The following is a 13,428-nucleotide window of genomic DNA, read 5'->3' as shown; positions in this document are numbered from 1 at the left end:
GAGGAGGAGGAGGAGGAGGAGGAGGGAACTAACTAGCTGATAAAGCAGTTGTCCTCCCTTGTCTCTGTGCTGTTAGCTTTTGTTAAATGTGACTGACAGCTATTGATGCACACATCGCTGACCTGCCTTCCTCTGTCCATCACTCCATGTGCGTGTGTGTTCTGAGATGGCTTGAGCCCATTTTTGTCATGGATGTGCAGACTTTTATGAATAGAGTCGGTGTGCATATGAGGGCTTGCTTTTACATGGTTGCATGTGGTTTGCTCCTGTACTCTCATGATGGTCCACGGGGGAGGGGGGGGGGGGGGGGGGGGGGGTCAATCATCAGCTGTCCCGTGCGGCTGGTGACTGTGCATTCTCCGGGAAGAAGAGAGGAGGCGAGGAAAAGAGCGCTTATCGGCTACTCTTCCCACTTCCTTCACTTTTCTCTTGCTCTGTCTCTGCCTCTTCATGCCACAGTTACAGAAAAACAAGAAACACGGCTGATTCTTCTCCTGAAATACATAAGACACACTCCCTGTCCCCCCCCCTCCCTGACAGTAACAGAGAGAAAGCAAACAGATCTATTTGACAGGATGGTGCAGAGTCGATGTCCGCCATACGTCAGTGTTGTCCTCTAGGTGTTCGTCTAAATGGACAGCTTAGTTGGGATTAGCTGGACTAACAGCAAACATCTTTAGCGGCAGGGAGGTCATCTCGTCTGTGCATGGATGCGCATGTGGCAGGAGTACAGTGTCCATATGGTGTAAATCCTTCCTTTAGGGACAACACATGGAGTCCTTCTTTTACCAGCAGAAAGTACACATCTCAGGCTTCCTTCTTAACATTTAAATCCCTCCCTGATCTCTGTAACTCCAAACTATCAATTGCACCCAAAACTGGAATCTTAATGTCTGAATGTCTAGATTCCGCGGGGATACTCTGCTGGACTTTCACCCAAGTGAATTTATGCAGGCATGCGCCAGCGAGTGTCTTTCCTTTGGCCTATAGTGTCGCAGCAGCATGAGGTCCAACTGTCCTAATGTATCAGTTGAAGACATCCCAGGTCCTTTCAACATCGCGACCCCACAGAGAGAAACATTGGCCTGAGAATGGAGCCCGGCTCAACAGGGGCGGCCAAAACCATGATGTATCTGTCACACGGGAATTAGCAGCAGTGAAAAAAAGTATTCAGATGTGTTACTTCAACAAAAGTAGTAATACTGCACTGTTAAAATAAGAAAGTGAAACTTTATTTAAGCAGAAGTTTGTAAGTATTATCGGAAAATGTACATAAAGTATTGAAAGTAAGCTGTTTTCAGATCAATGTTGCTGTTGCATTAATGTTGATGTTCCATTTTAGTGCTGTACATGTTTATGGTTGAGCTCATTTTAACTAACTTTTTACACCATTGGGTAGTTTAATCTAGAGTTATGCATCATATTCTCTGAAATCACATATATAATGATACTAGCATAGTGTTGCTGTGATGTGAGAACCAGGTATTTCTAGTGAATGCATCCTGTAAGTAATTCTACAGGCTTGAAATAATTTATTTCACTTTTAAAAAAATCTAATTCCAACTCCCCAAATATGGAGATAGATGTTTTTTTTGCTGGGCAATTGATGTAACTAGTAAGTAAAGCTAGTAGTAGAAATAAAAAGTTGTTAAATGGAAAGTTAAATGGAAGTGCAATGGAAAGTACCTCCAAGATTTTGGTTACACAACTGGCTTCACAGAGCATCTTAACTAAAATAATCAACAGCGTTTGAGGAAATTAGTCTTTACATAAAGTCAAAGGTGTCAGTGTGTTGCAGAGGTTTCTAATGAAATTAGCATGCTAGCCAGCTAGCCTCGGGCTGTCCCATCTCATAAGACCACTTTGTACCATGAAAGAAGCAATAGTGAGTTACTGTCGTTTGAGAGAACAAAGATTTCCTCGAAAAGTGAGAAATAATGTCCACCATAATGTCCACCAGCAGAAAAAAAGAGACAAAAATAGAAGCAAAACATTAGCTAACCTAAGTGTGTGTGTGTGTGTGAGAGAGAGAGAGAGAGAGAGAGTGAGGAGGAGGTAGGGAGTACTGTAACAGTAGCTCCTCTGCTATCTCCATCACTCACAGGAATAACAGTTGGGGCACACACAATGGCCTCACGCATAAAGACACACAAATAGCACACCGAGAACTATTGTGAAGCGCGACGCATGGGGAGAAGAACCCCATAACACTTTCTAACATCCCGAATGACAATGGCAGATGTCAACCTACAAGCAGATTTACTCCCTTCGGCCCTGTTGCATATGAATCGGCCTAAAAAGAAGAGCCCGGCAGTCCATCAGGGGTTAAATAGTTCAAACAGGAGCAAGGAAATAGTGTTTCTCATAGATAGATAGATAGATATACAGCAGATTTTATGACAGCTTACTTTGAGGGTTACGGGTGGTGTGTGTGTGTGTGTGTGTGTGTGTGTGTGTGACAGTGTGTGTGTGTCGGTGAGCGGTAGGCCAAAATATGTTGCCCCATGGGAGCACAGTGGAACCTCACACCAGCCCCCACAGAGAAGGATAATGCCATCTGCCCTCCTCACGCATCAATCCTACCTAGAAGACACACACACACACACACACACACACACACACACACTGAGTGCAGGGCTGCAATCTGGAGAGGCTTTGCAGACAGTGTTTGATCTGCCTTTCATCCAGTCAGCAGCACGTGGGCCGCTGAGCCTCTCTGTGTGTCTCCCGCTGTACTGTCCACCGTCCCAGTGGAAATCACCAGCCGATAACAGCAGCTCCAAACCTGAGGCATGAATGGCAGGACACAAGCTGATCAGCCTCATCTCTTGACTGGAGGGGGGAGCGGCAGAGCTCAGTGGGACCATTCAAACTTAAATGACTTAACTCCAGTGTTGGTTCTTTAAAGGTGGAAGTCACACAGATAGCAGGCTGCTGTGATGTGTAAGAGAAATTTGGAGTAAAAGGCTGACAGAAGAGAAAACATGCAACAGCAAAGACTGCCTCCTAAAACAACCCCATTCATTCTCCCAGGCCTCGTGAAATATTGAATATAGACTGTATAGAAAAGCATAGTACGTTTATTTGTTTAGCACTTTTGAACTGAGGTATTTTAAAGCGCTTTCAATATTTTATATCATTTGTTAATTCCTATTCAATTTTCATTGTAGTTTATTTTTCTGAAATTGATCTTATTTTATTTCTGTTGCTGTTTTTCTGGCAATGATGTCAGCATTTACTGTACTTTTTGAACTCATCTTTATTAGGTAATATAACTAATTGAAATGGGGAAAAATCAATATAAAATGACACAAAACAAAATGATACATATAATAATAAGCCACAGATACAGTTACAGTGATATAAGCTCCGAATTCAAGAAAGGAAATAAATGTACAGTTAATGCAAAAATATTACATATGGTATCCTTAATTTTTCAGCAATTAATCTTTTTATAAAATAAGATAATTCCTTCACTGTTCCTTCAGTCTCCATGTACTGTGCAAACACTGCCATATCACCATTGCAAGTTGAAACGAGGAGAGGAGAATAGGAAGAGAAAACAAGAGCTGATTACAAAAGGAGAGGGCAGAAATGAGACAAAATCAGAAAGTGAAAAAAAAAAAGAAAGGAAGTTGGGAGAAGATGTAAGAAGTTAGGAATTAGATGCAAAAAGATCCACATGACGCTACAATATGATACGATTTGTTACAGTTTGGTACGATAAAGTTCAAGGGGTATGAAAGGGTGTGGTAGGTACGATATGATACGATACGATACGATACGATACGATACGATACGATACGATACGATACGATACACAATACAATACAATACAATACACTTTATTGTCCTCTCTGGAAATTTGTCTTGGACTCAAATGCTGTGCACATATAGCTGTCTCCAGATGGAGAAAGAGCAGCACATACTACACAAACAAACACAAACAAAACGAATTAGACATATTGCACATATTACATCCAGTAAAGTTGAGAACTATATACAGCACAATCCTTGCAGCCTCAAGCAGCATTATTCAAAATATTATAAGAACAAATAAATGAGCAACTCAAACAACACACTTCTGTAAAGATTGTCTTTTTGTCATATCATTTTGCAGGAAACAGAGTTATCTTAAATAAGGTGAAAAAGTAAAAATATCAATTGTCCGAGGCAGCTTCCAAATCTACAGTATGTAAAACCTAGAAGCTGCATGGGCTAATCTTGAAAAACAAAACTCCTCAAGAGTTTTAAAACATGTTTAAAGCTTTTTGGGTGGTTTCTATTGTAAAGGAACACAAAAAAATGCGAGTTTGCAGGAAAAAAAACCTGTGCATGAATGAGCCTGAAAACCCCAAACCATTACTAAGAGGAAGCTCTCAGAGGGTACATAAGCTGATGTTGCGCTAAATTGTGTCTTTATCTTTGAAAAATGATGACAATTCTCCTCCATCTTCATCATTGCTGAGTTTTCATGCGGTTTGAGGCCGACTGGGGCACAGATGGACTGAGAGCTGGTGTGGTTATAGTTTACGAGTCCACTCAGCTGAGAGTCTGAGGCCTGTCTGGAAACAGGGGCGAGCCTCAGCATCAGCCAGACACACACACACGCACTACACTGACAGCTATTAGGCAATCAATACAAGCTAATACATCAGAGCATTTGACCACTCAGCTCCACTAGCTTAGCAGTCTGAGAGAAGGAGGAGAGGAGAGGAGAGGAGAGGAGAGGAGAGGAGAGGAGAGGAGAGGAGAGGAGAGGAGAGGAGAGGAGAGGAGAGGTCTATCAATCATGCTGTATGAAATGCATTTTACAGGCATAAAAGCACACAGGTTGGCCCCAGATGTAAGATTATCCCTGCAACAGCACTCACCTCTTTATATCAATAGACATTACTAATTGATCAGAGCATTAAACTCAGTGGCCGCATTTATGGGCTGACTCGAGTGTTATAAAACATCACAAATTGTTTTGGAGAGAGTTATCACCGTTTGCTTCGGCCTCAGAGGGAATTGACCTATAAAAGCCCTACTGCTCCTATCATTAATATCACATTAATATAGAGATTAATCAGACGGATCGTCCTCCAGAGGCCCTGTTAACTGGCCCCGAGGTTAAGTGTGAAATCAATCCTTATAAATGACCTGGATTAAAGTTCCGAGTCCTAAATCAGCCAATCAACGAGGTGCTAGTAAAACCAGTCTTTCAGCGCAGCTCGCTAACAATCTCAGTATTTCAGCCCTGGCAGCTCATTCTCCGCTTTTCTCCTTCTGTCTTTCTTTTTGTCTTTTTGTTTCTTGTGCCATCCTTCTCCTCCACCCCTCTGCTCCTGGATGGCCACAAAGGGGAGTATCCCAGCCTTTTCACAGCAAGGCCCCTCGAGGAGACTCGGGGGTTGTATACATGGGAGGCGCAGGCCCAATGAAGGGTGATCTACACTTGTTCAAGCAGCCATATTTTGGCTATTTGAAGGGAGAGGGAGGCTGTTAAACATTCAGTGAGGAGGTGACCCCTGACCCTGAAGGCTGCTGTCCATCCGTTACAGAAAAATTAACAGACAGGCTTGGCAGGAGTGACTTCACTGCTCTTCTCCTCGCAGGACAGAAGAGCAAAAAGAAGTCCAAAATTTTAGCTCTTTAAACAGGCAGGGTGAAAACTTCCTACTTTATCTCTCTTCTCCGTCTATTTGAATCTGTGCTCAGTTAGCATTTTGTCGCAGCGCAGTGTGATGACGGCGACTACATGCCCTCAGTGTGACGTACAGTGACCCAGAGGTTAAAGGTGACATAACAGAGCACAGAGACAAAGGCCGGACACTGTGTAGCCTGTCAGACCGCATGCTGCTGAGACCGCCGCAACCAGTTGGGGCTTTCCTCAAATCAACCCCATCACACATAGACAGACACATAATCTGTAACAGATCTATCTATCTATCTATCTATCTATCTATCTATCTATCTATCTATCTATCTATCTATCTATCTATCTATCTATCTATCTATCTATCTATCTATCTATCTATCTAATCTAAAGACAACACATGTGGCCAAGTTGGTGACAGTGTGAGGGCAGATGTCAGTCACAGGGATCTCCTTTGTGCGTGGAGCAATAGACCACCTTACTGCTGCACTCTATTGTCATTCATTGGGTCCAGTGGGGTTTGTTCATTTTTTACTGCGAGCACACAAACTCCAATTCATCACTCGGCTACATGTACGAAGACAGTGGACGCACACAAAGGGAGGCGTGCACTGAATGGACTGATGGCGATAACTAGGCCTGCACACACACACACAGGCAGTGAAGTGTTAACCACGGCCCGAACTGTGGAACGTTTTTCTGAATTTTACAACTTAACGCTCTCTTTTAAACTGCAGTGATGTGACTGATACAGAAAGTAACAAAGTAATTAAAAAAATATAAGTTGAGAAAAAATACATTTTTTTTTTAAACTATTATTTATTATTCGATTCAGATTTTTTTTAAATAGATTCTTAAAACTCCTATAGCCCATAATGGACGTTTGTGCTATTTTAAAGAAGCACTGTTAGTTTCGGGAGAGACGTTTTAAACAGAGTAGAAATATCTTCATTGACTGAGTTATTAAGCCTAAATAATTAAACTCTTTATTTTCATGACTGAAAAAAACCAAACAAACAAACAAAAAAAACAGAATAAACAAACTGGCCTCAAAGGACAACACAATTTGATGCTGTTTTACTTTAATACGCGGCGGACCCTGCCACCTGTCTAGCTTAATAACTAGATATGCATTTGTATTATGCCCTCATCAATATTGTGAATATTTAAATTCTGAGTTTTTAAAACATTTTTTTTTCAAAACTACACAGTGCCCCTTCAATTAATATGTTTTCACTTTCTCAGTTCCCACATTAAACCAAAACCAACATTTTGTTTCCATGCGCTGATTTTTTTATTTGTTAGTCATGTAAAGGCAGACGCTCATAGGGAATAAAACGAGGACACTTTCGACTGCAGCCTTGCATTACAGTAAAAAATATGATTATACATTATAAATTAAGATAGGGTTTGACATTTAATTTATACACAAATAAGCTCAAATCTACAGTGATTAAAAAACAGCTTTGCTTTTCAAGCTTAGTCAATGCAAGAAAATCCAACACAATAATAATAATAATAATAATAATAATAATAATAATAATAATAATAATAATAATAGTTATCATTTGGCATCACAGTGGGTTCACAAAATCATTGCAGAGTAAAAGCTTTAAGCCACAAAACAACAGACAACATATCTTAACACATTATAAATAGATTTAGACACGACAATTTAAATTAAAATGAGCCTATTTCAATAGGCCTGTTATATAGAACGACATTTTCTTTTCTTAAGCAGCATTTACAAAAGAAGAACCACAAGATCCTACCTTATAGGCCTGATTATTTATCTTTGGTGGCAGTAGCACAATGTTCTTAAATTATCACACACCATCAAAATGGCTCTCTGGGTACATTTGAGCTCATGAGGACTAGTTCCAGGGCCGATATTCTGGGTTTAAGGCTGTTAACCCGGTGTAAGGGAGGTTCTGTCCGGCGCTTTTCTGTGTTTTTGGATTGTCCTTGACTGGAAACACGGAGTCCTTCTGTAATCCACTCCCTGGAGAAGACGGGAGAACTGTGCTGTCCAGGGTTTCTGCAGGGAAAATTAAGAAAAAAGCTGATAAATAAATAGTTGTCAGAGGGAATGCAACATTTTGTGTCTGCGGCCTTGAATATTTATTATTTCGGAAACGATCAGCTGAAGACGAGAAAAACAACCAGAGTCTGTTAAAAAAACAAAACAAAACAAAACATGTATTTCTACACACACAGGCCTACTGCTGACGATTAACACGTTGAATTTAACAGCTTATCATCTTAATATTCGATTGCTTAAATTACAATGATCACAAATGCAACTTCGACTTCTACACGTATAATCAAATGTGCCTCCTAAAAGCTGGAATTCTTCTGTTTTTTGGTACGTTTATTATCATTTTTTTTTTAAAAAAAAGACTAACTCCTTACTTTTGTGATTGTTCATGTGGTACTGGAGCTCCTGTTCCTCCTGAAAAGCAGCCCCGCACAGGTCGCAGGGATGGGGCTTGTCCCGGGCGTGGGTCCGCCGGACGTGGCTGTCGTGTGCGGCGTGCGAGGCGAAGGCCTTCCCGCAGTGCTTACACTTGAAGGGTCGCTCTCCGGAGTGCTGGCGGATGTGTGTTCGCAGGATACTGGAGGCTGTGAAGGCCTGGAGGAGAAAAAGAAAAAGAAAAAAAAACACAGTCAGCGTTTTATTTTTGTTTTTTTCTTTTGGGAGGTTAAATTCACAGTAATGGCAACAGCAACGCTGGATTATATAGGGGAAGACATCTTTTATATTAGCTTGCTAGTCGGCTACTTTTAATCAAGCTAACTTGGCCAAAAGGTTACCTCTCTAGCTACAGAAGATTAACATACCACTGATTGACTTCATGCCGAGGTAAAGTCTATTTATAAAACAAGAAAAATTCGTTCAACATTTTTGTTTAATTTAATTTAATTTGCCACCATTTATGAATCAAAAAAGATGCAACGTCTTCCAACGTTAGCCCAACTGAAATGGCTGCCAACCTGGTCTCGTGCCGCCAGTTGGGGAGACAGTGGGATTAGTTTAAACAAAACCCGCTTCGGGTGCATAAAAAAGGGGATGATATCAAGAACAAAAAACACTTCTGCTCATTCCAGGGCCGTAAATTTAAAGTATAATCTCGGCAGACAAAAGGGTGGGTGTACATCTGGCGATAATTAGCATGTAAGTGTCTCCGTGGAGCGTGCCCAGCGAGGGGAACAATAACGAGGGGCTGAGGCCGAATGCACCATGAAACAAGGGCGCAGTAAATGGATCCAAAATGGTGACGGTGTAAAGAGGAAGTGAGGAGGGGAGTAAAAAACAAAACAAAAAAACATTAAGGGCCTGCATGTAGAACCAGAAACTCAAACATAATTCGTGCTTGAAATTTAAAGAAATTTCCTTTTTAAAAGTCACTACAACAGGCGTCCGTGTAATAATTCTTCTTCCCCCTTACTATGCATTTTATCCGTTAAATCTAAGCTGTTAGCAGGCCGACTGCACTAAATTTGCTCAGCTAATGGCTAATACAGCAATACAGCTTTAGAAAAGGAGAAAAAAAATGTCTTCCTCTTACCTTATTACAGTACACACACTTGTACGGCCGCTCTCCAGAGTGCACACGCATGTGTTTGTTGAGACTGGACGACTGGGAGAAGCTCTTCCCGCACACCGAGCACTGCAGACCAGACAAATACGAGACATCAGTACGAGTGAACGTCGTTTAAAGTTCGTCCACATTTGAGAGCGATTTTGTTCTTCATACCAGTAAAAATTGGAGTATTATGTGAATGTTAATACAAGCTAAACAAGGCTCTGTTTTTAGTTGCAATGCTTCAGGCTATATTAGCACCAGCCACAGTAATTCGCCTTTTTACGAGGCCTCATAAAGAACCTGAAGCATCCGTTTCTAAGCGACGCTGCGGGGAGCTGTTCTTTCAGCACCAGGCAAAATTTTTGGGGATGTTGGATGGTTGCGGACAACTCCCGCACCGTTTCCAGTACCTTGTGAGGCCTGTGTTTCTCGTGAACATGTAAGATGTGGATCCTCAGCCGGTCTCTCTTCTCGAAGGATCTGCTGCAGAGGTGGCAGGGGAACTTCCTGTCGCCCTGGTCCACGCAGCGCGTGTACTTCAGGTGTTTGTCTCTGTAGTACTTGTACGCGAACACCTTCCCGCACCTGTCACACTTGAAACCCTCGCCGCAGTCTGGAGACAACAGAGACAAAAATCAGTTAGGTTTTGTGATTAGACTTAACAATAATGTGTTGATAAAAGCTTGATGAAGGTTAGATTCTGACCTTCAGCGGGGGGGACCGTGCTGCTGTCCTCTCTGGGGTCTTTCAGCGTGAGGGGGATACCGAGGAACTGCATGTAGCAGTCTCCGTACCACACCAGCAGCTCCTGGCCTGGTCGGATCTCTTTGCAGGCCTCGTAGAAGATCTGACCCTGGGCCTGCACGGCGATCAGGTTCTGCTCATCTGGGAAACGAGCACACTTCACCAGAGACATCCAGTTCCCGGAGCCTCCCCTGCCGTCCACAAAATGACTCAACCGGCCGTTTTCAAACACCTGAAGGAGTTTTTTAAAAAAGAAAAGTTTAAACGAACAGATGAATTTTGATGTGAGGACTTGATGCAGGACTTTTGGCAAAGAGTGCGGCACACTACCTCCCACATCAGCGTGTTGTCGTCATAGGTTTTGATCTCGCTCGTGTTGACCAGCTTTCCTCGGAAAGGTCCGAAGCGCGTCCCTTTGGCGACGCTGCTCTTGTCGGTGAAAACCCCGCTGTGGGAGACGTTTCCCCAAGAGGCCCGGAGGATGGTTAACCCTGCGACACACAAGTCAGAGCAGCGTCAAGCCTCAGTCGTTCAAGCGCAGAGGATTAAAAATGATCTGTGAGCAGAGAAGTTGTCAGGTCTTACCTTCTGGAAGTTCAAGTGTCTCCTTGTCCAGTTGGAGAATGTGAGAGTCAGAAACTGGGGGAAAAAACAAGAAATGAACCGCAGATGAGCAAACAGTCAGGGTTCATTAAAGGGGCATTATGACGTTTTTGGAGAAGAAATTCAAATTCATATTTTAAAAACTGACGCAAACTGAGAAATATTTATTTTTTCCATAGGTAAATGAACAAGCTGTTCTCAAAGGAAAACAAGGTTGAAGCTAGAAAGGTGGCAGGGTCCGCCACATATATATATAAAAAAATGAACCCGTATGAAACTGTGTTCATATCAGTTTGTTTCTTCAGTTTGTTTTTGCCCCTTTTTAAGTTGACATCAATCGATCGAGTTTTTTTTGTTGTTGTTGTTGTTGTTTTTTTGCACAAAACATCCACTAACTCAAGCACAACTCTCACCTGACTTTTCAGGCAGGGCCAGTCCTGATATGGCGTGGCCCACGTTCCGCTCCTGGCTGCCGGAGTACCCGTACAGCACCATGAACAGGTCGTCCTCGCTGAAATTATACGAGGTGCGCGTTTTCTGCTGGGGCAGCTCTTCGCTCCGGAGGCGAAACAAACTCTCCTTCGGCGGGGAAGAAGATGAGGAGGAGGAAGCGGAGGGGCACCTCTCACTGGCCGGGCTGCTGAAGTCTGAGGACAGCGGACCGGCGGCGTGCTCCGTCACCACCGCCGCCAGCTCCTCTGGTTTGGAGTAAAGAGGCTGTCCGGGCAGCATCTGGCTCAGGTAGGGGAAGCCGGGCGCGCTCAACATGTGTTCGTGCAGGACCGAGGAGTGGTGGCCGCCCTGGCCGAGGAACGGAGGGGCTCCTCCGGCGTGCAGGTTGAGCGGCAGGGACGCCTGAGTGTCCGACACCAGGCGGCCGAGGGACTTGAGCGGGTGGAGGAGGTTGTGAGTGCGCGGGAAGAAGTCCATGTAGTGGGGTGGACCGGGGAGAGGGGCAGGGTAGAAGCCCCGGGCCGGACTGCCCTTCAGCATGCCGCCCTGGTAGCTCCTGTCCTTCAGGACTACAGGGATGCTGGACAGGGACACCGACATGACGGCACGGGGGTGAGGCAAAGGTTCAAATGGAGATGTATCCTTGAGGGAGAACAGGGGGGGGAGGCAGGGGTGAGTTATAAAAGTTTAATGCACGAAATCTAAAAAAGGAAGCATGACATCAAGGAAGGTTGACCGCACCTGATTTAGTCATTTTGATTTGAGTAAATCTTTACTGAAGTTATTCAAGTGGTGCGATTGATACTGCCACGGATACGTTATTTAACACATGGATCTTAACATTTATTAAACACCCAGAATTACAGTTTTAAGGTGAAATGGACTCCTGTCGTTTAGACATATTGGTCAAATATTGAACACAGCCGTTGCTTAATAGGTAAAAGCAATAAACAGCTAATTGAGAGCGATTTTGCAATATTTCCAGCTGAGAGGACACGCATCAAATGACCATCAGTGACGGCTGGAATATGGTGGGATCCCTCTCTTTTTTTTTAGTTTGGTAAAACCGTTCACAGGTCAGCCAGTAAATAGAAAGACAAACCAGGGTCACGACACTAATTACAGAACAGTCGGCCGGAGCAGAGGTCAGCATTAATGAAGCTGTTTATGGACCTTAAAGTCACCGTGCAATTATATGCTTACACACAGACACCAGCAGGAGGACTGGGCTGAGGGAAATTATTTTACAATCGTGGAAAAACAAAACAGGATTTAATTTTTTTTTAGTTTACCAGAAGAGAAAGAAAACGATTTAAAAAAATGTTTCATGCGGTAAGAAATCTCGACTATCTACCTCATGTGGTATTTTGAAAACACGGCACAAAAGAATGAGTCACGAATTAATTGTGGGTAAAAGAGGCTTACCTTGCTGAATGACTTCGAGGTGTTTCACAGTGAAGTTGTCTCTGTCATGTCCACAGGCTGGAGTTTCAACGGAGTCCGAGTGTGGAATCAGTCACAGCCGATAAACCTCCTAACCGTGCAGATATCAGCCGAGCAGGTCCAAACTTCAGATGACGTGCTCCGGGAAGCGTCCTCTGGTGTCATCTGAGGGCATCCTCACTGTACACACTCGGGTTTGCTGGAGATGCTTCCCCCTGCGCCTCCTTCCTATTGGCCAAGGCATCAGCTCGCCCTCATGCATCTCAAAGCCCCCCGTAGGAATACATTTTCTCAGGGACGACCCACCCCTTCTTTAACTTCTCTCTGACACACAATGGAGCTGATCCAGAGAGGTTCCCCGAAACATTTCCATACGAGGACCCCCACCTCCAACACGCACACACTGCAGGATCTTATCTCAGGCTCGCCCCCCGTGGAGTATAGACATGTGTTGTTATGACTTGGATGTGGTGAATTAGCAGGAGAGAAAAGGACATTTATCGGCCCCGTCTGCCAATCAGCCAAACTCCATTTAAAAAATGATCAAAACTAAAAAAAACAAAAAAAACAAAAAACGAATGACCAGCAACAATTAAGTTTAATTTAGACCACACCGTATATATTGTGATCATCATTTACCTGTATGGGAGTGATGTCTCATCATTGGTATCGTTTTGAATGTATTTGGATATAGATTATTTTTCATTGAGTTTGGTAGGCTAATTTCTTTAAAGATCACCTATGGAGAGACATTAACCCTAACCTAACACAGCTCTGGCTGTAGGCAACATGTTGGTATGTGTCACTGGTCTATACAGGCCTAATAATCCCTGCAGACATCGGATTAATAAAGGAAAAGTATACACACTTATTCATGTGTTAAAACTCGTTTTTCCCTTTTAGATTAATTACTGTGAATGCAGCATACAGGCTAAAACCCAAAACGAAATCTCGTTA

The 13,428-nt window shown here is 43.2% G+C and overlaps 1 protein-coding gene and 1 long non-coding RNA gene across 2 annotated transcripts; one reads left to right on the top strand and one right to left on the bottom strand.

The window, feature by feature from the left end:
• Positions 1 to 6,917: 6,917 nt before the first annotated feature.
• On the bottom strand, positions 6,918 to 11,635 carry prdm14 (PR domain containing 14). Its single transcript, XM_037078584.1, has 8 exons — positions 10,989 to 11,635; positions 10,558 to 10,611; positions 10,303 to 10,463; positions 9,934 to 10,204; positions 9,639 to 9,841; positions 9,211 to 9,312; positions 8,054 to 8,273; positions 6,918 to 7,679 (listed from the first exon to the last, which is right to left on the bottom strand). The coding sequence occupies exons 1-8, from the start codon at positions 11,626 to 11,628 to the stop codon at positions 7,516 to 7,518; spliced, it is 1,815 nt and encodes a 604-aa protein (XP_036934479.1). The 5' UTR covers positions 11,629 to 11,635; the 3' UTR covers positions 6,918 to 7,515.
• LOC119008376 lies at positions 11,178 to 13,342 on the top strand. Its single transcript, XR_005071405.1, has 2 exons — positions 11,178 to 11,316; positions 12,510 to 13,342. It is a non-coding gene; the product is annotated as an uncharacterized LOC119008376 (long non-coding RNA).
• Positions 13,343 to 13,428: the final 86 nt, after the last annotated feature.

This window comes from Acanthopagrus latus, chromosome 19 (genome assembly GCF_904848185.1).
Source record: "Acanthopagrus latus isolate v.2019 chromosome 19, fAcaLat1.1, whole genome shotgun sequence".
In the NCBI taxonomy this organism is placed as follows: Eukaryota; Metazoa; Chordata; class Actinopteri; order Spariformes; family Sparidae; genus Acanthopagrus; species Acanthopagrus latus.
Note: the sequence above shows the minus strand (reverse complement) of the source record. Positions and strands in the feature narration are given on the sequence as shown.